Raw genomic sequence first — 17088 nt, 5'->3', positions numbered from 1 at the left:
AACTCCACTATGGTGAAGACCAAAGAGCTGTCAAAGGACACCAGAAACAAAATTGTAGCCCTGCACCAGGCTGGGAAGACTGAATCTGCAATAGCCAACCAGCTTGGAGTGAAGAAATCATCTGTGGGAGCAATAATTAGAAAATGGAAGACATACAAGACCACTGATAATCTCCCTCGATCTGGTGCTCCACGCAAAATCCCACCCCGTGGGGTCAGAATGATCACAAGAACGGTGAGCAAAAATCCCAGAACCACGCGGGGGGACCTAGTGAATGAACTGCAGAGAGCTGGGACCAATGTAACAAGGCCTACCATAAGTAACACACTACGCCACCATGGACTCAGATCCTGCAGTGCCAGACGTGTCCCACTGCTTAAGCCTGTACATGTCCGGGCCCATCTGAAGTTTGCTAGAGAGCATTTGGATGATCCAGAGGAGTTTTGGGAGAATGTCCTATGGTCTGATGAAACCAAACTGGAACTGTTTGGTAGAAACACAACTTGTCGTGTTTGGAGGAAAAAGAATACTGAGTTGCATCCATCAAACACCATACCTACTGTAAAGCATGGTGGTGGAAACATCATGCTTTGGGGCTGTTTCTCTGCAAAGGGGCCAGGACGACTGATCCGGGTACATGAAAGAATGAATGGGGCCATGTATCGTGAGATTTTGAGTGCAAACCTCCTTCCATCAGTAAGGGCATTGATGATGAAACGTGGCTGGGTCTTTCAACATGACAATGATCCAAAGCACGCCGCCAGGGCAACGAAGGAGTGGCTTCGTAAGAAGCATTTCAAGGTCCTGGAGTGGCCTAGCCAGTCTCCAGATCTCAACCCTATAGAAAACCTTTGGAGGGAGTTGAAAGTCCGTGTTGCCAAGCGAAAAGCCAAAAACATCACTTCTCTAGAGGAGATCTGCATGGAGGAATGGGCCAACATACCAACAACAGTGTGTGGCAACCTTGTGAAGACTTACAGAAAACATTTGACCTCTGTCATTGCCAACAAAGGATAGATCACAAAGTATTGAGATGAAATTTTGTTTCTGACCAAATACTTATTTTCCATCATAATATGCAAATAAAATGAAAAAAAAACAGACAATGTGATTTTCTGGATTTTTTTTTCTCAGTTTGTCTCCCATAGTTGAGGTCTACCTATGATGTAAATTACAGACGCCTCTCATCTTTTTAAGTGGTGGAACTTGCACTATTGCTGACTGACTAAATACTTTTTTGCCCCACTGTATATCATATAAGCTTTACAATTGAAGCTGGATACTGCAATGAAAATGATACTTCCAACAATAGTTTTTATGGACTAATTCTGTATCTCACCTTCTGCACATAGTTTAATGGATCCTCTGTTATTTGTAAGTGCCAGGAACATAATAGACATATTTTCTTTAAAATACAATTTGAAAATTGCATCCCCATTACACAGAACATATTAGATCTAGTTTTAGTACAAATAATATGTTTAGTAGCTAGTCTTAAGGCTTTTTCTATATAATAACATACTAACATGCTCAACCAGTATTTCTAGACATATTAAATGTTTTCCTGATCATGGAATGACTTATATCAAACTAGCATAATATATCTAACATCAAAATCATTTAATTTCACTCCTTAATTAAGTTGGTGATATTTCTGCATCACACGAGTCTCACAAATAATCCAATAATTTGAAATTCACAACCAGAATTTTGTCTGGAAAAAAATGGTCACAAACTCATACAGCAGAAGCTAGGTTGCTCGCTCTAGTGGCTATGCTATTCTCTTCTCTGAAAAGGCTCTTTCCACTTTCCATGTGAATGTATTAAACAGTAAAAAGAATGATCAGAATGCTGCCAAAGATAACAAAGAGCAAAAAAAGGAAGAAGAAAAAAAGGAAGAAAAAAAAGAAGAAAAAAAGGAAGAAAAAAAGGAACCCGAGTAAGTACTGAGAATTGTACTGCTGCAGATTTATCTGAAGATCATGCTTGTTGGGAATGGGATTGATATGCATGATTTGCATGGAGTTTTAACTTTACCTAGTTGTTTACTAGGCAATAACACAACATGTTTTTTCTCTGTTCACATAAAATGTCAAATATTTTTGGAGTGATCATTTTAAAATATATTGTAAGATTTTTTTTATGATTTAATTAATTACACAGAAAAATCTGATAACATTTTCAATGTCTAGGAAATGACAGGAAATATATATATCTTTGTACCGTGTTAGCCAATAGATAGAAAAATATTCAGAATTGAGAGTCCTCAGTGGTTGATACTAGAGTTGAGTGAAACAGGTCAGCCAGATTCATAAGTCGCCGACTTATGGCAAAGTAGGGTTTCGCCAACCGAAACCCGACCACAGCGTGAAGTCGGCCATGCGGTCGGCAAAACGAGCGCCAAAGCCGGATTTCCCAGAATGCTTGCACGTGACTTTTTTCAGCCACTGAGCCAGGATGTACACTGTGGGCAACAAGATATGTGCATCGTCCGGGGAGAGAGAGAGACGACGACTTTGCTTCCCCATTGACTTGCATTGGGTTTCGTGTTTCAGTCGGACCTTTGACTTTTTCCGATTTCATTCGACTCGACTTTTGAGAAAGTCAGGTTTCATGAAACCCGACTCGACCCTAAAAAAGGCAAAGTCGCTCATCTCTAGTTGATACCTTCTAATGGCTAACTGAAAAGATGGCAACAAATTGCAAGCTTTCGAGACTACTCAGGTCTCTTCATCAGGCTGGTAGACTAATACAAAATCTGAAGAATCACATATTTATGCACAACACAGCACAGAAAAAATGCAATAGATAAGACATGTGACGTGAAGTTATGGCCATAAACTGTCTATCCCTCCCCCAAAATGATAGTTCTGCTTCACGTCACTTGTCTTATCTATTGCATTTTTTCTGTGCTGTGTTGTGCATAAATATGTAATTCTCCAGATTTTGTATTAGTCTATGCCTTATGAAGAGACCTGAGTAGTCTCGAAAGCTTGCAATTTGTTACCATCTTTTCAGTTAGCCATTAAAATGTATCAACCACTGAGGACTCTCAGTTGTCGGGATCGCTGGTACATCGCTATGTGTAATGGTACCCTAAGAGTGTGTAGTAGTTACATTCCAGGAGAGGGAGTTGACTCGCAACATCCCAGACAGCTCTCTCCAAGCCACTGAATTCTAAACAACAATTACCAGTTCACCTCCCTCCTCTCCCTTTTATCTTCTGGAGACACATTTAGAAATCACCAACCCATCAGCTTGCACAGCTGGACTCCTAATCCCTGATTTCTATGCTTTCTCTGCCACGTGCTTGCTCAAATATCTGATTATCTTTATGTGTAAATACAAGGATAACAGTGAAGACTGTTCTGTCCCCACATGAGGCGAATGGAGATGCAGTTGATTGGGGCTGGGAGAGATTCCTACCTTCCATTTCCTCAATGCAGAGCAGACAGGACCAATGCAGTTCAGCGTCCAGAGAGATAATGCACACCAGGGATTGTGAAGCCAAGACTTGTTTATTTGGACATACAGCATACGATTGGTAATACAGTAACTTCCCCAGAAATGCAGGTGTAAACAAGGTGCAGCAAGATGTAGCACCAAGTATGGCTGCAAGTGTGAGCAGCAAAAGAGTGTGGGTGGCCAAAAACTGATGCCTTTCACATCTCGGTGCAAAGCATGTCTCTCCCATAGAAAATGAAACTGAGATGAAATGGCTGCTAGGAGGAAGAAGAAGGTGTGACCTCTGAACCGGAAGTGAAAGGCATGTACAAAAATGACTTAGTTACAGGCTGCTATACAGAAAGGGCCATTAGGTGGCAGCAAAGCAGCATGTAAGAACAGTACATTGTAAAACATGACAAATTCAATACTTAGAAACATAACATAACTTACACGGAACAGCACAAAGACTCCGGAACAGATCACTGATAGCTTAATGTGTTATAGCAGCTGTGCTGAGCTATATAGTTCTACTAATGCTACAGTTCTGCTCTCCAGCACTGTCATTCAAGTAGAAGAGCCTGTCCTTCCAGAAATCAAGAAATAAGGAAACTGAAGGGAGATTGCATTGCTCTGAACTGCTCAAAAGACAACTTCAGAATACCCCTGTTAAAGGTTCATGATAGGCGATAACTTTCCAATCACTGGAGATCAGATATCTGTGGCCCCTATGAATCCCCCCCCCAACAGCCATGGCCCCCATCAATCCTGAGAACTATGGCTCTGAAATGCCACAGCTGAATGGAGCTATGGATGATCATGTGCACTACTGCTCCATTTATTCTTTATTCAGAGATTGCCAAGCACAGTGCTTGGCTGATGGTGCTCCAAATAGAATGAATGGAGAGGCAGTGCGCATGATTGAGCTTCGTTACATTCAGTTTGAGCTCTTCAGCTCTTGGGATCAGTGGGGGCCATGGCAGTCATTCCCCTAGTGATTGGAAAGTTATCCTCCATCCACTGAATAACTTTTAGGCTATGTGCACACGTCCGGAATTCCTGCGGAAATTTCTGCTGGAATTCCGAAATTCCATGCCACGGGAAATACACGAGAAATCCACATTTGTAATTCCTGTGTATTTACCGCAAAAAAATAGCGTTTTGCAAGCGTAATTAGCTTGCAGAATACTAGCGTTTTCCAAGAGATCTGTAGCATCGCTTGGAAAACTGATTGACAGGTTGGTCACACTCGTCAAACATAGTGATTGACAATTGTGACCAACTTTTTACTATTGAGGCTGCCTATGCATCGTCAGTAGTAAAAAGATATAAAGTTTAAAATAATAAAAAAATAAAAAATTGTGACATTCTCACCTTCCGGCGTCCCATGCAGCGTTCCCGATCCTCACAATGCTCCTGACAAGTCCTGTTCCCAGGGATGCCTTGCGACAATGACCTTTGATGACGTCGCGGTCTCGCGAGACCACGACATCATCAAAGGTCATTGTCGCAAGGCATCCCTGGGAACGGGACTTGCCGGGAGCATCGCTGAGGCTTGGTGACACTGCGAGGGACGCCGGAAGATGAGAATAACTTGATTTTTTATTTTAATTCTTTTTTTTACACAGGGATATGGTACCCAGAGCCTAGAGGAGAATCTCCTCTCCTCCAGACTGTGGGTACCATCCGCACATTTTCCACTTACTTTGTGCATGGTGGGCTTAGCCACATGGTGGGCACAGCCACATGCGGAAAGTAAGCGGAACAATACATTCCTATGTGTGCGGAATTCCCGCAATTCCGCACAAAGAATTGAACATGTTGCATATTTTTCCGCGATGCGATTCTGCCTCGGAAAAATACACAGCATGTGCAGAATGCCATAGGATTGCATGGGATGCTTTTTTTTTACGTTTTCGCTGCAAAATCGAGAGTTAAAAAACGCTGCAAAAGCGCAAAAAAACGCTACGTGTGAACACAGCCTTAAACTTGAGAACACCACTTAGAGTCCTGTGGTGAAGTCTATGCGATCATGCATGGTAAAAATGCCACACCTGAAGCATGCTGTATTCTGAAAAAAATATACTGACACCCCTCCCAAGAAATCCACAAAAATTTTCTGTGGCAAGTGTGTTTAGCTTACTATCTGGCTGAAATAGATAAAAAAAATACTGCTCATGATACCACCCTGAAGCTGTTTGCATGAAAATATAGAGTAAAGGAATTAGTCAAACCTGTGCAATCAGCATGCTTCTCTTATCCACTTTTCCCCTGGTTTAGCGGGGTAAAGGGACAGAGAAAAATGCTGGAATACCACGATAAATCTGTACTGACCTTAAGTCAGAAAAATTACTGTAAATATCTTTTTTTTCCATCAAAATAAATATGACCCAGTGATTAGTAAGAAGAAAAGAAACAGAAGCAAGGATGGGGTACATGCTTTAACCCACTTTATTCAAAACAATGCTCTGGAATAGTGCCGTTACTCACTGCACTTCATTTGTTGCTTTTACGTTTTTATGCACTGTATTTCGCCTGCACATACTCGTTACATTAGATCAGAGTGACTCCCTTGATAGCACTCATATTGGGTATTATGGAAAAGATTTGTTTTTTAAATATATTTTTGCATTTTGCAATCTATTGTAGAAATCAAATTGTACAAATTTAACATATTATTTGCATTTAGAAATTTATTGTATTAACTAAAGACAAAATACAAACAAAGATGCTGATGCAGTTAAATTTCTAGTGTTAAGTAGGGGTTGGAAAATAAATCTTTCTCTTTACACTCTATTTAGGGTTTATATCATTGAAAATTAAATACAATGGACATCTTTGACATGAAAAGTTATTTTTTTCACATGTGTTTGTTATGTTATTGGTTGGTGTCACTGCCTCCTCTTATATACACTCACTGGCCACTTTATTAGGTACACCTGTCCAACTGTGTGTTAAGACTTAATTTCTAATCAGCCAATCACATGGCGGCAACTCAGTGCATTTAGGCATGTAGACATGGTCAAGACAATCTCCTGCAGTTCAAACCGAGCATCAGTATGGGGAAGAAAGGTGATTTGAGTGCCTTTGAACGTGGCATGATTGTTGGTGCCAGAAGGGCTGGTCTGAGAATTTCAGAAACTGCTGATCTACTGGGATTTTCACGCACAACCATCTCTAGGGATTACAGAGAATGTTCCGAAAAAGAAAAAAAATCCAGTGAGCGGCAGTTCTGTGGCCGGAAATGCCATGTTGATGCCAGAGGTCAGAGGAGAATGGGCAGACTGGTTCGAGCTGATAGAAAGGCAACAGTGACTCAAATTGCCACCCGCTACAACCAAGGTAGGCAGAAGAGCATCTCTGAACGCACAGTGCGTCGAACTTTGAGGCAGATGGGCTACAGCAGCAGAAGACCACACTGGGTACCACTCCTCTCAGCTAAGAACAGGAAACTGAGGCTACAATTTGCACAAGCTCATCGAAATTGGACAGTAGAAGATTGGAAAAACGTTGCCTGGTCTGATGAGTCTCGATTTCTGCTGCGACATTGGGATGGTAGGGTCAGAATTTGGCGTAAACAACATGAAAGCATGGATCCATCCTGCCTTGTATCAACGGTTCAGGCTGGTGGTGGTGGTGTCATGGTGTGGGGAATTTTTTCTGGGCACTCTTTGGGCCCCTTGGTACCAATTGAGCATCGTTGCAACGCCACAGCCTACCTGAGTATTGTTGCTGACCATGTCCATCCCTTTATGACCACAATGTACCCAACATCTGATGGCTACTTTCAGCAGGATAATGCGCCATGTCATAAAGCTCGAATCATCTCAGATTGGTTTCTTGAACATGACAATGAGTTTACTGTACTCAAATGGCCTCCTCAGTCACCAGATCTCAATCCAATAGAGCATCTTTGGGATGTGGTGGAACGGGAGATTCGCATCAGGGATGTGCAGCCGACAAATCTGCGCCAACTGTGTGATGCCATCATGTCAATATGGTCCAAAATCTCTGAGGAATGCTTCCAGCACCTTGTTGAATCTCTGCCACGAAGAATTGAGGCAGTTCTGAAGGCAAAAGGGGGTCCAACCCCTTACTAGCATGGTGTACCTAATAAAGTGGCCAGTGAGTGTATATCAGTTTAATTTATTTATAGTCTTAGCCTTTCCAGAACCCATGAGAGTTCTTTCGTATGTTCATGGACACTAATGATGAGAAGTATGTCATTATTCCCTGCCCACCTGCACAACGTGTCATGGGTTCTCTATATGCTCCTACACAGCCTATGTGATTTGTCGCCTTCCCCTGAAGTGTGTATATTTTTTCTCCCTATATACACCATATTTGATCTGCCCTCAATGAGGACTTAGATGCTTTCCTCCATGTGCTCTTCATTCTCTGAGATGCCAGCCTCCTCCCAGAGAGTGCTGACACAGCCAGGAGCAGAGTGATCTCAGACTTTTTGTCAGAAGCAAAAGGACAACAATATATGTGAAGGAGTTACTCTATAACAACAAAGGGATAGTACATTTTTTCCTGAAGATTGTTCAAAAAGTTTTTTTTTTATTTTGCATTCAGGAAATGAATATATAATTTAATATTATAAAAACTGCTTATTATTAATTGTTTTATATTCCCCTTAATTATCAGAATGGAGAGAATCACGTTAGGTGGGCGGTGCTGCGGGAATTGAGGAGCGTTGAAGTTTCAGATGTTTTTATTAGTACCAACACGTTTTGGCACCTTTCTCAAGGTCAAAAGACCGAAATATTTTTTTTATTTAACCTTGAAAAAGGTGCTGATCCGGAGACAAAAAGCGTTAGTACTAATAAAAACCTTATCTTAAACTCAAATTCTCTTCATTTCCTGCAGCGAAGCCCAACTAACGTGATTTTCTCCATTCTGGCAAATACACATCTTGAAGATATCAGAAGATATAGAAGTGGATATTCACAATTAAACAGATGTTGTGCCATCACATAATACCACCAGACCACCAGGTGTGCACAACTACCCCTTCAGTGGTGTCCTTTTCAAACGGTACTGCCCTATTCGTTTTTGCTTTCCTCATAATCCTCTCATTGACAGATACATAAAGGTAAAACAGTTTACTGACTGTCGATGTCTCTTTGCTACTTTCTTGTAGCATTTCTTGTTCTCTGATGTACGTTTATTTAATTATAGAAAGAAAAAAGAAGTCTTCATAGTTGATCCAGCCAGTAACTTCTACTACAGATGGCTGTCAATCATCTTTGTACCTGTGATGTATAACTGGTGCTTTCTAGTTTGCAGGTAAGTATAGCAGATGTCACGGGTTTCGCATTGGCTTCAGATACTGACAACTCTAACTTTTCTCTGTGTTTATAGAGCCTGTTTTGATGAACTACAGAAAAGTAACATTATCCTGTGGATTGTCCTTGACTATAGTGCGGATGTGATATACATCATGGACATGCTAGTAAGATTCAGAACTGGTGAGTTATTCTAGGACTAGCACTGACAATGATTGGTCATCAACACTTCAACTGCAATGACATATACCATTCCACTTTAATATTTTTTTATATCGTTGAGATATTTTGTAAAGGGGACACTTTAAATAAAGCTTGCTTTGTAACGTGTCGGTAGGTAGGTATTTAAATTGAACCTATCAGCAGGATTGTGCTCAGTAAATTACAGACACAGGTTGGCGCTGTTATACTGGTTAAAGTAATACCTTGATTGATGAAATTGGTCTTGTGGTTGTTGTTTAATCTGAATTTGCGATTTTCAGTTAATGAGATTCTGATGCTTCCGGGCAGCCTGTGGCGGGGCTCAGTGGCATAACTACAAAGTTATGGGTCCCGATGCAAACTTTCAAATGGGGCCCCCCTATGCCAAAATACATGCACATCTCCGCTCCGTCCACCTCGTACACGCGCGGCTCCTCTCCGTACATCTCGTACACACGCGGCTCTGCTCCGTACACCTCGTACACACGCGACTCCTCTCCGTACATCTCGTACACACGCGGCTCCGCTCCGTACACCTCGTACACACGCGGCTCCGCTCCGTACACCTCGTACACACGCGGCTCCGCTCCCTACACCTCGTACACACGCGGCTCCGCTCCATACACATCATACACACGCGGCTCCGCTCCCTACACATCATAAACACGCGGTTCCGCTTCGTACACATGCGGCTCCGCTCCCTACGTATGAGGTGTACACACGCGGCTCCACTCCGTACACCTCGTAGACACGCAGCTCCACTCCGTACACCTCGTACACATGTGGCTCTGCTCCATACACCTTGTACACAAGGCTCTGCTCCGTACACCTCGTACACGCGGCTCAGCTCCGTACACCTTGTACACACATGGCTCCGCTCCGTCCAAAATTGTACACACACGAGGCTCTGCTACATCCACCCTGTAAACCCCTCCTGACCCCACACATAAACTTTACCTCATCCAGCACCATGACTACCAGCACAGCAGAGTCCTGCAGACACAGAGGCCCCTGATCATGTGATCCCTGACTCCTCCCATCCCCTCATCACAGGTCCTGTGTGCACAGAAAAGAGAATAGCCTAGTGGTGATTGCAGGCTGTGTGGGGCTGCGGTGGGTCTATCTGGGAGGGTGAGGATGCGGTGCATGGGGGGGTGTAGCGGCTCAGTGCAGTGCAGGAAGAATAGACTCCTGGGCGGGACATGGGGGGTCAAAAACGGGACTGTCCTGCAAGAATCGGGACGCTTGGGAGCTATCATGGTCTGACCTGCCGGGCCCCTGACTCCCTCCGGGCCCGGTCGCAGTGGCGACTGCTGCGACCGTGATAGTTATGCCCCTGGCTGGTCTTCATGTGCTGCTCTGCTTACATATTCATCTGTATGGGTTTATGGCATATCACTGATCCCTTAGTGACCTGCCCTCTATTTTACATACTGCATAGAATATTGTGTGTGGAAAAAAATTTACATTCATCATGCAGGCGCTGGCACCTGTGCAGAAGCATGATACAATGGCTAATATGCATTTATTAATTTATGATTTAGTCATATAGTATTGTGTGGCTAAAAAAAGATCTTCAAAATGGCACTGTCGGCGGCGCCTCCATAGTAGCATCTATAACGTTCCGATAGTTGCTACTGCGCAGGTGCCACCGCTAGTGCCATTTTTCTAGAGGAAAACAAAATTGGGCTCCATCAAGAAGGTGCAGGCGGTGCCTGCACACTAGCATCTACCGGAACATAATAGATGCTGCACATGGGGGTGTCATGCTGCCTATGGTAATGCTATAGGGGTGACATGCTGCACATGGGGAGGCTATGGGGGTGACGTGATGCACATGGGGAAGCTATGGGGGTGATGTGATGCACATGGGAAGGCTATTGGGTGTCACGCTGCACAAAGTGAGGCTATGGGGTGTCATGCTGCACATGGGGAAAGTATGGGGTGTCATACAGTACGTGGGGATGCTATGTGGGCGACATGCTGCACATGGGGACACTGGGGGAGTCATGCAGCACATGGGGAAGCTATGGGGAAGTCATGCAGCACATGGGGAGGCTATGGGGGTGACATGCTGCACATGGGGATGCTATGGGGGAGTCATGCAGCACATGGGGAGGCTATGGGGGAGTCATGCAGCACATGGAGAGGCTATGAGGTGACATGTGTGGCGCCCGTGAGGGTCCAGTCGCCACAGAGATGCTGCACCTCACCCAGAGGTGTGGTATCCCACAACCAGGTAAGGTGGAGACACCTGACCACACACACAAGTAGTGTAGCAGAGCAAACTTTATGGCCCCTGCTTGGAACACGAAGAGTGCTGGGAGGTGGCTGGAGCGTAGTGTGAGAGCAGGAGAAGGATAGGAAGTAAGGTTAGGATTCCCTCAGAGGGAGGGAAGGAGAAGGACGTGTCTGGAGCAGCTCTTGTGATTAGAGGCTGCTGGACGGATTGGATTATAAGAAAGCTCCCTAAAAGGAAAGGTGGTTCTTCTGAGACACGGTTGGAGCATACTCTCCGTGGGTCTCTTATCCATGCTGACTGACGTCAGGTGGAGGAAGAAATTGGTCGCAAAGGGTCACGGCCCCTAGCCTAGTGAGCGTACTTCAGGGCCAGGGGTAGGATTCAGCCGGTTCTCCCCGGTTCGGTGGAACCGGTTGTTAAAAAAGCAGCCGGTTCCCCGAACCGGGGAGATTCACAGCCGCGATCCGGTACTTTGATGTTCCTGCAGCAGCCGGCAAGGAGCAGGAGCAGAGGAGGACTCTTGCTCTGCTTCCTAGTCCCGCCCGCCGTGCATTGATACGTGCAGCCGGCCAGCCGCAGGGACTGAGTACACCCCGCCGGACCCCAGCGGCCCCCGCGCACTGATACTAACCAGGACGAACCGCGCGCCGCTACCCAGTGTGAGGTGCACATGGTCTGCAGCCTGCCTTCCTAGTCACCCCGGGCCCGGCCTGCCATCTTCATCATCCTGGACTGGTCACACCGGTGCTGCTGTGTCAGGTCAGTATGTGCTGCTGCTGCTGCCTAATGGGGACCTGCTGTGCTGCCTAATGGGGACATGTGCTGGCTGCATATTGGGGACCTGTCCTGCCTAATGGGGACATGTGCTGCCTAATGGGGACCTGTGCTGCCTAATGGGGACATGTGCTGGCTGCATATTGGGGACCTGTGCTGCCTATTGGGGACCTGTGCTGCCTAATGGGGATGTGTGCTGCCTAATGGGGATGTGTGCTGCCTAATGGGGACATGTGCTGCATATTGGGGACGTGTGCTGCCTAATGGGGACATGTGCTGCCTAATGGGGACATGTGCTGCCTAATGGGGACATGTGCTGCCTAATGGGGACCTGTGCTGCCTAATGGGGACATGTGCTGCATATTGGGGACGTGTGCTGCCTAATGGGGACATGTGTTACATATTGGGGACGTGTGCTGCCTAATGGGGACGTGTGCTGCCTAATGGGGACGTGTGCTGCCTAATGGGGACGTGTGCTGCCTAATGGGGACGTGTGCTGCATATTGGGGACCTGTGCTGCATATTGGGAACGTGTGCTGCATATTGGGGACGTGTGCTGCATATTGGGGACCTGTGCTGCCTAATGGGGACCTGTGCTGCCTAATGGGGACCTGTGCTGCATATTGGGGACGTGTGCTGCCTAATGGGGACGTGTGCTGCCTAATGGGGACGTGTGCTGCCTAATGGGGACGTGTGCTGCCTAATGGGGACCTGTGCTGCCTAATGGGGACGTGTGCTGCATACTGGGGACCTGTGCTGTCTAATGGGGATGTGTGCTGCCTAATGGGGATGTGTGCTGCCTAATGGGGATGTGTGCTGCCTAATGGGGATGTGTGCTGCCTAATGGGGATGTGTGCTGCATATTGGGGACCTGTGCTGCCTAATGGGGACGTGTGCTGCATATTGGTGACCTGTGCTGCCTAATGGGGATGTGTGCTGCCTAATGGGGATGTGTGCTGCCTAATGGGGACGTGTGCTGCATACTGGGGACCTGTGCTGTCTAATGGGGACCTTTGCTGCCTATTGGGAACTTGTGCTGCCTAATTGGTGACCTGTGCTGCCTAATGGGGACGTGTGCTGCCTATTGGGGACCTGTGCTGCCTAATGGGGACGTGTGCTGCCTATTGGGGACGTGTGCTGCCTATTGGGGACGTGTGCTGCCTATTGGGGACGTGTGCTGCCTAATGGGCCCATTTTTTTTTTTTAACTGTTTGACTGCGCCCCTACTTGTATATGTTTGAGGAAAAGGTGCGTGTAAATGGGTGTGGCTTAAAAATGGGTGTGGCTTAAAAAGGGTGTGGCTTTCCTACACACAAACACAGAACCTGTTGTTAAAAATTTGAATCCCACCACTGTTCAGGGCGCTACTAGCAAGCTGATAGCTGTGGTTACTTTATTGACCATAGCCCCTACCACAGTTATTCCAACTGGAAAGGCAGCTACATAGGATCACAGAAATGGTAGGGCGTTGTCTGACAGGATTTGCAGCTGCTGGCCTAGAACGATAATTGTGAAGTGCTGGAAAGGAAGGAAAGTGGAAAGCAGCATATTGTGTGGAGACGGCCAAGAAAGGTACATACTGACAGAGAGTGCTGGAAGGCATCTGTGTGCACCAGACTGTAAGTAAAGCCCTTGGAACTACATGCATCTGTCATCTGCCTCCTTTCTGCGCCTCTCACTCAGCACTGCTACATCCTCCACTCCACACTACCTCACCATCTACAAACTCATCTCAACTGCCCTGGGACTACAGCTCTGCCTGGGGAGAGCGTCACCAACTCTGCTGCATCATAACATCTGACCCAGAGAAGCAACACTGCAGCACTGGTCACCACTGACCAGAATATCATAGGCCACAGGTGGCGTCACGAATTCATACAAACTCAAATTCTATTCTTATTCAATTTCACCCATTATATATGACCTCCTGGGGCCACAGACCGGGTTACTGCCACTGTGACACATCCCTTTAAGACGACCGGCCTGGTACCGAGTATCCCACTGCCCCTGGGGTGCGACACATGCAGCACATGGAGAAGCTATGGGGGTGACATGCTGCACATGGGGAGGCTATGGGGGTGACATGCTGCACATGGGGGTGAAATGCTGCACATGGGCAAACTATGGGGGTGAAGTGATGCACATGGGGAAGCTATGGGAGTGACATGCTGCACATTGGGAGGTTATGAAGGTGTCATGCTGCACATGTGGATGCTATGGGGGTGTCATGCTGCCTATATTAAGGTTATAGGGGTGACATGCTGCACATGGGGAGGCTATGGGGGTGATGTGATACACATGGGGAAGCTATGGGAGTGACATGCTGCACATTGGGAGGCTATGTGGGTGTCATGCTGCACATGAGAAGGCTATAGGGGTCTCATGCTGCACATGGGAAGGCTATGGGGGAGACATGATGCACATGGGAAAGCTATGGGGTGACATGCTGCACATTGGGAGGCTATGGCGGTGTCATGCTGCCCATGGTGATGCTACGGGGTGTCATGCTGCACATTGGGAGGCTATGTCGGTGTCATGCTGCACATGAGAAGGCTATGGGGGTGTCATGTTATGCATGGGGGAGGATATGAGGGTGACATGCTGCACATGGGGAAGCTATGGGGGCGTCATACTGCACATGAGGAGGCTATGGGGGCCTCACGCAGTATATGGGGAGCCTGTTGGGGCCTCATGCAGTATATGGGGAGGCTGTGGGGGCCTCATGCAGTATATAGGGAGGCTGCATGGGGCTCATGCTGTATATGGGGAGGCTGTGTTGAGCTTATGCTGTATATGGGAAGGCTGTATGGGGCTCATGCAGTGTATATAGAGAGGCTGTGTGGGGCTCATGTTGTATATAAGCAGGCTGAGGTTCATGCTTAGTATATAGGGAGGTGGTGTAGGGCTCATGCAGTATATAGGGAAGCTGTGTTAGGCTCATGCTGTATATAGGAAGGCTTTGTGGGGCTCAGGCTGTATATGGGGAGGCTGTGTGGGGCTCATTCTGTAAATAGGGCATCTGTGTGGGGCTCATGCTGTGTATGGAGAGGCTTTGGGGCTCATTCTGCATATGGAGGAGGCTGTGTGGGAATCTTGCAGCATATGTGGGAGGCTATGTGGGGCTCATGTGGCATAAGGGGAGGCTGTATGGTGATCATGCAGTGTATATAGGGAGGCTGTGTTGAGCTTATGCTGTATATGGGGAGGCTGTTTGAGGCTCATACAGTATATGGGGAAGCTCTGTGGGGCTCATGCAGTATATAGGGAGGCTGTGTGTGGCTCATGCAGTATATAAAGGGCGGCTGTGTGGGGTTCATGCAGTATACATAGGGAGGCTGTGTGGGGCTCACGCAGTATATAAAGGGCGGCTGTGTGGGGTTCATGCAGTATACATAGGGAGGCTGTGTGGGGCTCATGCAGTATATGTAGGTAGGCTGTGTGGGGCTCATGAAGTATATAGAGAGGCTGTGTGGGGCTCATGCTGTATATGGGGAGGCTGTGATGGGCTCATGCAGTGTATATAGGGAGGCTGTGTGACGCTCATGCTGTATATAGGGAGGGTGTATGGGGCTCAAGTAGAGCATATTGGGAGGATGTGTGGGAGTCACGCAGTGTATATAGGGAGGCTGTGTGGGACTCATGCTGTATATAGGGAGGCTGTGCGGGGCTCATGCAGTATATAGGAAGGCTGTGTGGGGCTCATGCAGTACATAGGGAAGCTGTGTTAGGCTCATATTACATATAGCAAGGCTGTGTGGGGCTCATGTTGTATATAGGAAGGCTTTGTGGGGCTCAGGCTGTATATGGGGAGGCTCTTGTGAGTGGTGTGCTCAGGATACTTTGTATCCTTTTCTTGGCTTATGTAGATATACACGCCCCCATACCTTATGCATGCTGGGAAGTCCTTTATGGTGAAGGTTCCTTTATAATTGCATTAGTATGTTTTTGGACATTTTTGTAGTTGTATATGGGGAGGCTGTGTGGGGCTCATGCTGTAAATAGGGAGTCTGTGGTGCTCATGCTGTAAATATGTGCTCATGTTAGGCTCATGCTATATATAGGGAGTCTGTGTGATGCTCATGTTGTATATGGAGAAGCTCTGGAGCTCATGCTGCATATGGCGGAGGCTGTGTGGGGCTCATGCTATATACAGGGAGTCTGTGTGGAGGCTCTGGGGTTCATGCTGCATATGGGGGAAGCTGTGTGGGATTCATGCTGCATATGGGGAGACTGTTTGTGTTTAGAGCTCATGCCGCATATTTGGAAGGCTGTGTTATTGGCTCATACCGCTTATGAGGAGGCTGTGTGAGGCCAAGCTGTATAGAGGGAGGCTGTATGGGGCTTATGCAATGTATACAGGGAGGCTTTGTGGGGCTCATGCAGTATATATAGGGAGGCTTTGTGGGGCTCATGCAGTGTATATAGGGAGGCTGTGTTTGGCTCATACAGTATATAGGGAGGCTGTGTGGGGCTCATGCTGTATATGGAAAGGCTCTGGTGCTCATGCTGCGTATGGTGGAGGCTGGGCCGGGCTCATGCTGTATATAAGGAGTCTGTGTAGGCCTCATGCTGTGTATGGGGAGGCTCTGGGGCACATTCTGTATATGGGGAAGCTGTGTGGGGACTCATGCTGCATATGGAGGAGGCTGTTTAGAGCTCATGTCGCATATTGGGGAGGCTGTGTGGGCTCATGCCGCATAAGGGGGAGGCTGTATGGGGCTAATGCCACATATGGGGTAAGCTGTGTTCGGCTCATGCCGTATATAAAGGAGGCTATGTGGGGCTCTTACAGTATGCAAGGGTCTGTGGGGGGCTCATACGATATACAGAAGGGGCTGTACTCGGGTTCAAACGATATTTAGAGGGGTGTCGGCATACTTAATTCTACTCAATATTAAGTGATACAATTAAAATAATCATCAATAATATAATAATTATAATATATTGATATTAATATTGAGAAGAATTAATTTCAGCCTATTGGTTCAGCACTCCACAACAGTCATGGTCTCTCATGTGGCCCCTCGGGAAAATTAATTGCTCACCCCTGCTCTAAAGTAATGTGCTGTCACCGAGTTAGTCTAACAAGTGCTTAGGTAACTAGTTTCAAGTGCTACAAAAAAGCAGAAAAAGACT

General features: G+C 46.5%; 1 protein-coding gene across 1 annotated transcript in view; it reads left to right on the top strand.

Moving 5' to 3' along the window:
• Positions 1 to 17088, top strand: part of LOC141100971 (cyclic nucleotide-gated channel cone photoreceptor subunit alpha-like) — a 111411-nt gene that overhangs the window by 86970 nt on the left and 7353 nt on the right. The window contains exons 6-8 of the mRNA XM_073589742.1: positions 1832 to 1939; positions 8629 to 8736; positions 8812 to 8918. Of these exons, the coding sequence (XP_073445843.1) occupies positions 1832 to 1939; positions 8629 to 8736; positions 8812 to 8918 (323 nt within the window). The remainder of the gene's footprint in view (positions 1 to 1831; positions 1940 to 8628; positions 8737 to 8811; positions 8919 to 17088) is intronic.

This window comes from Dendrobates tinctorius, unplaced genomic scaffold (assembly GCF_039654945.1).
Source record: "Dendrobates tinctorius isolate UK_male_01 unplaced genomic scaffold, ASM3965494v1 ptg000112l, whole genome shotgun sequence".
NCBI lineage: Eukaryota > Metazoa > Chordata > Amphibia > Anura > Dendrobatidae > Dendrobates > Dendrobates tinctorius.
Note: the sequence above shows the minus strand (reverse complement) of the source record. Positions and strands in the feature narration are given on the sequence as shown.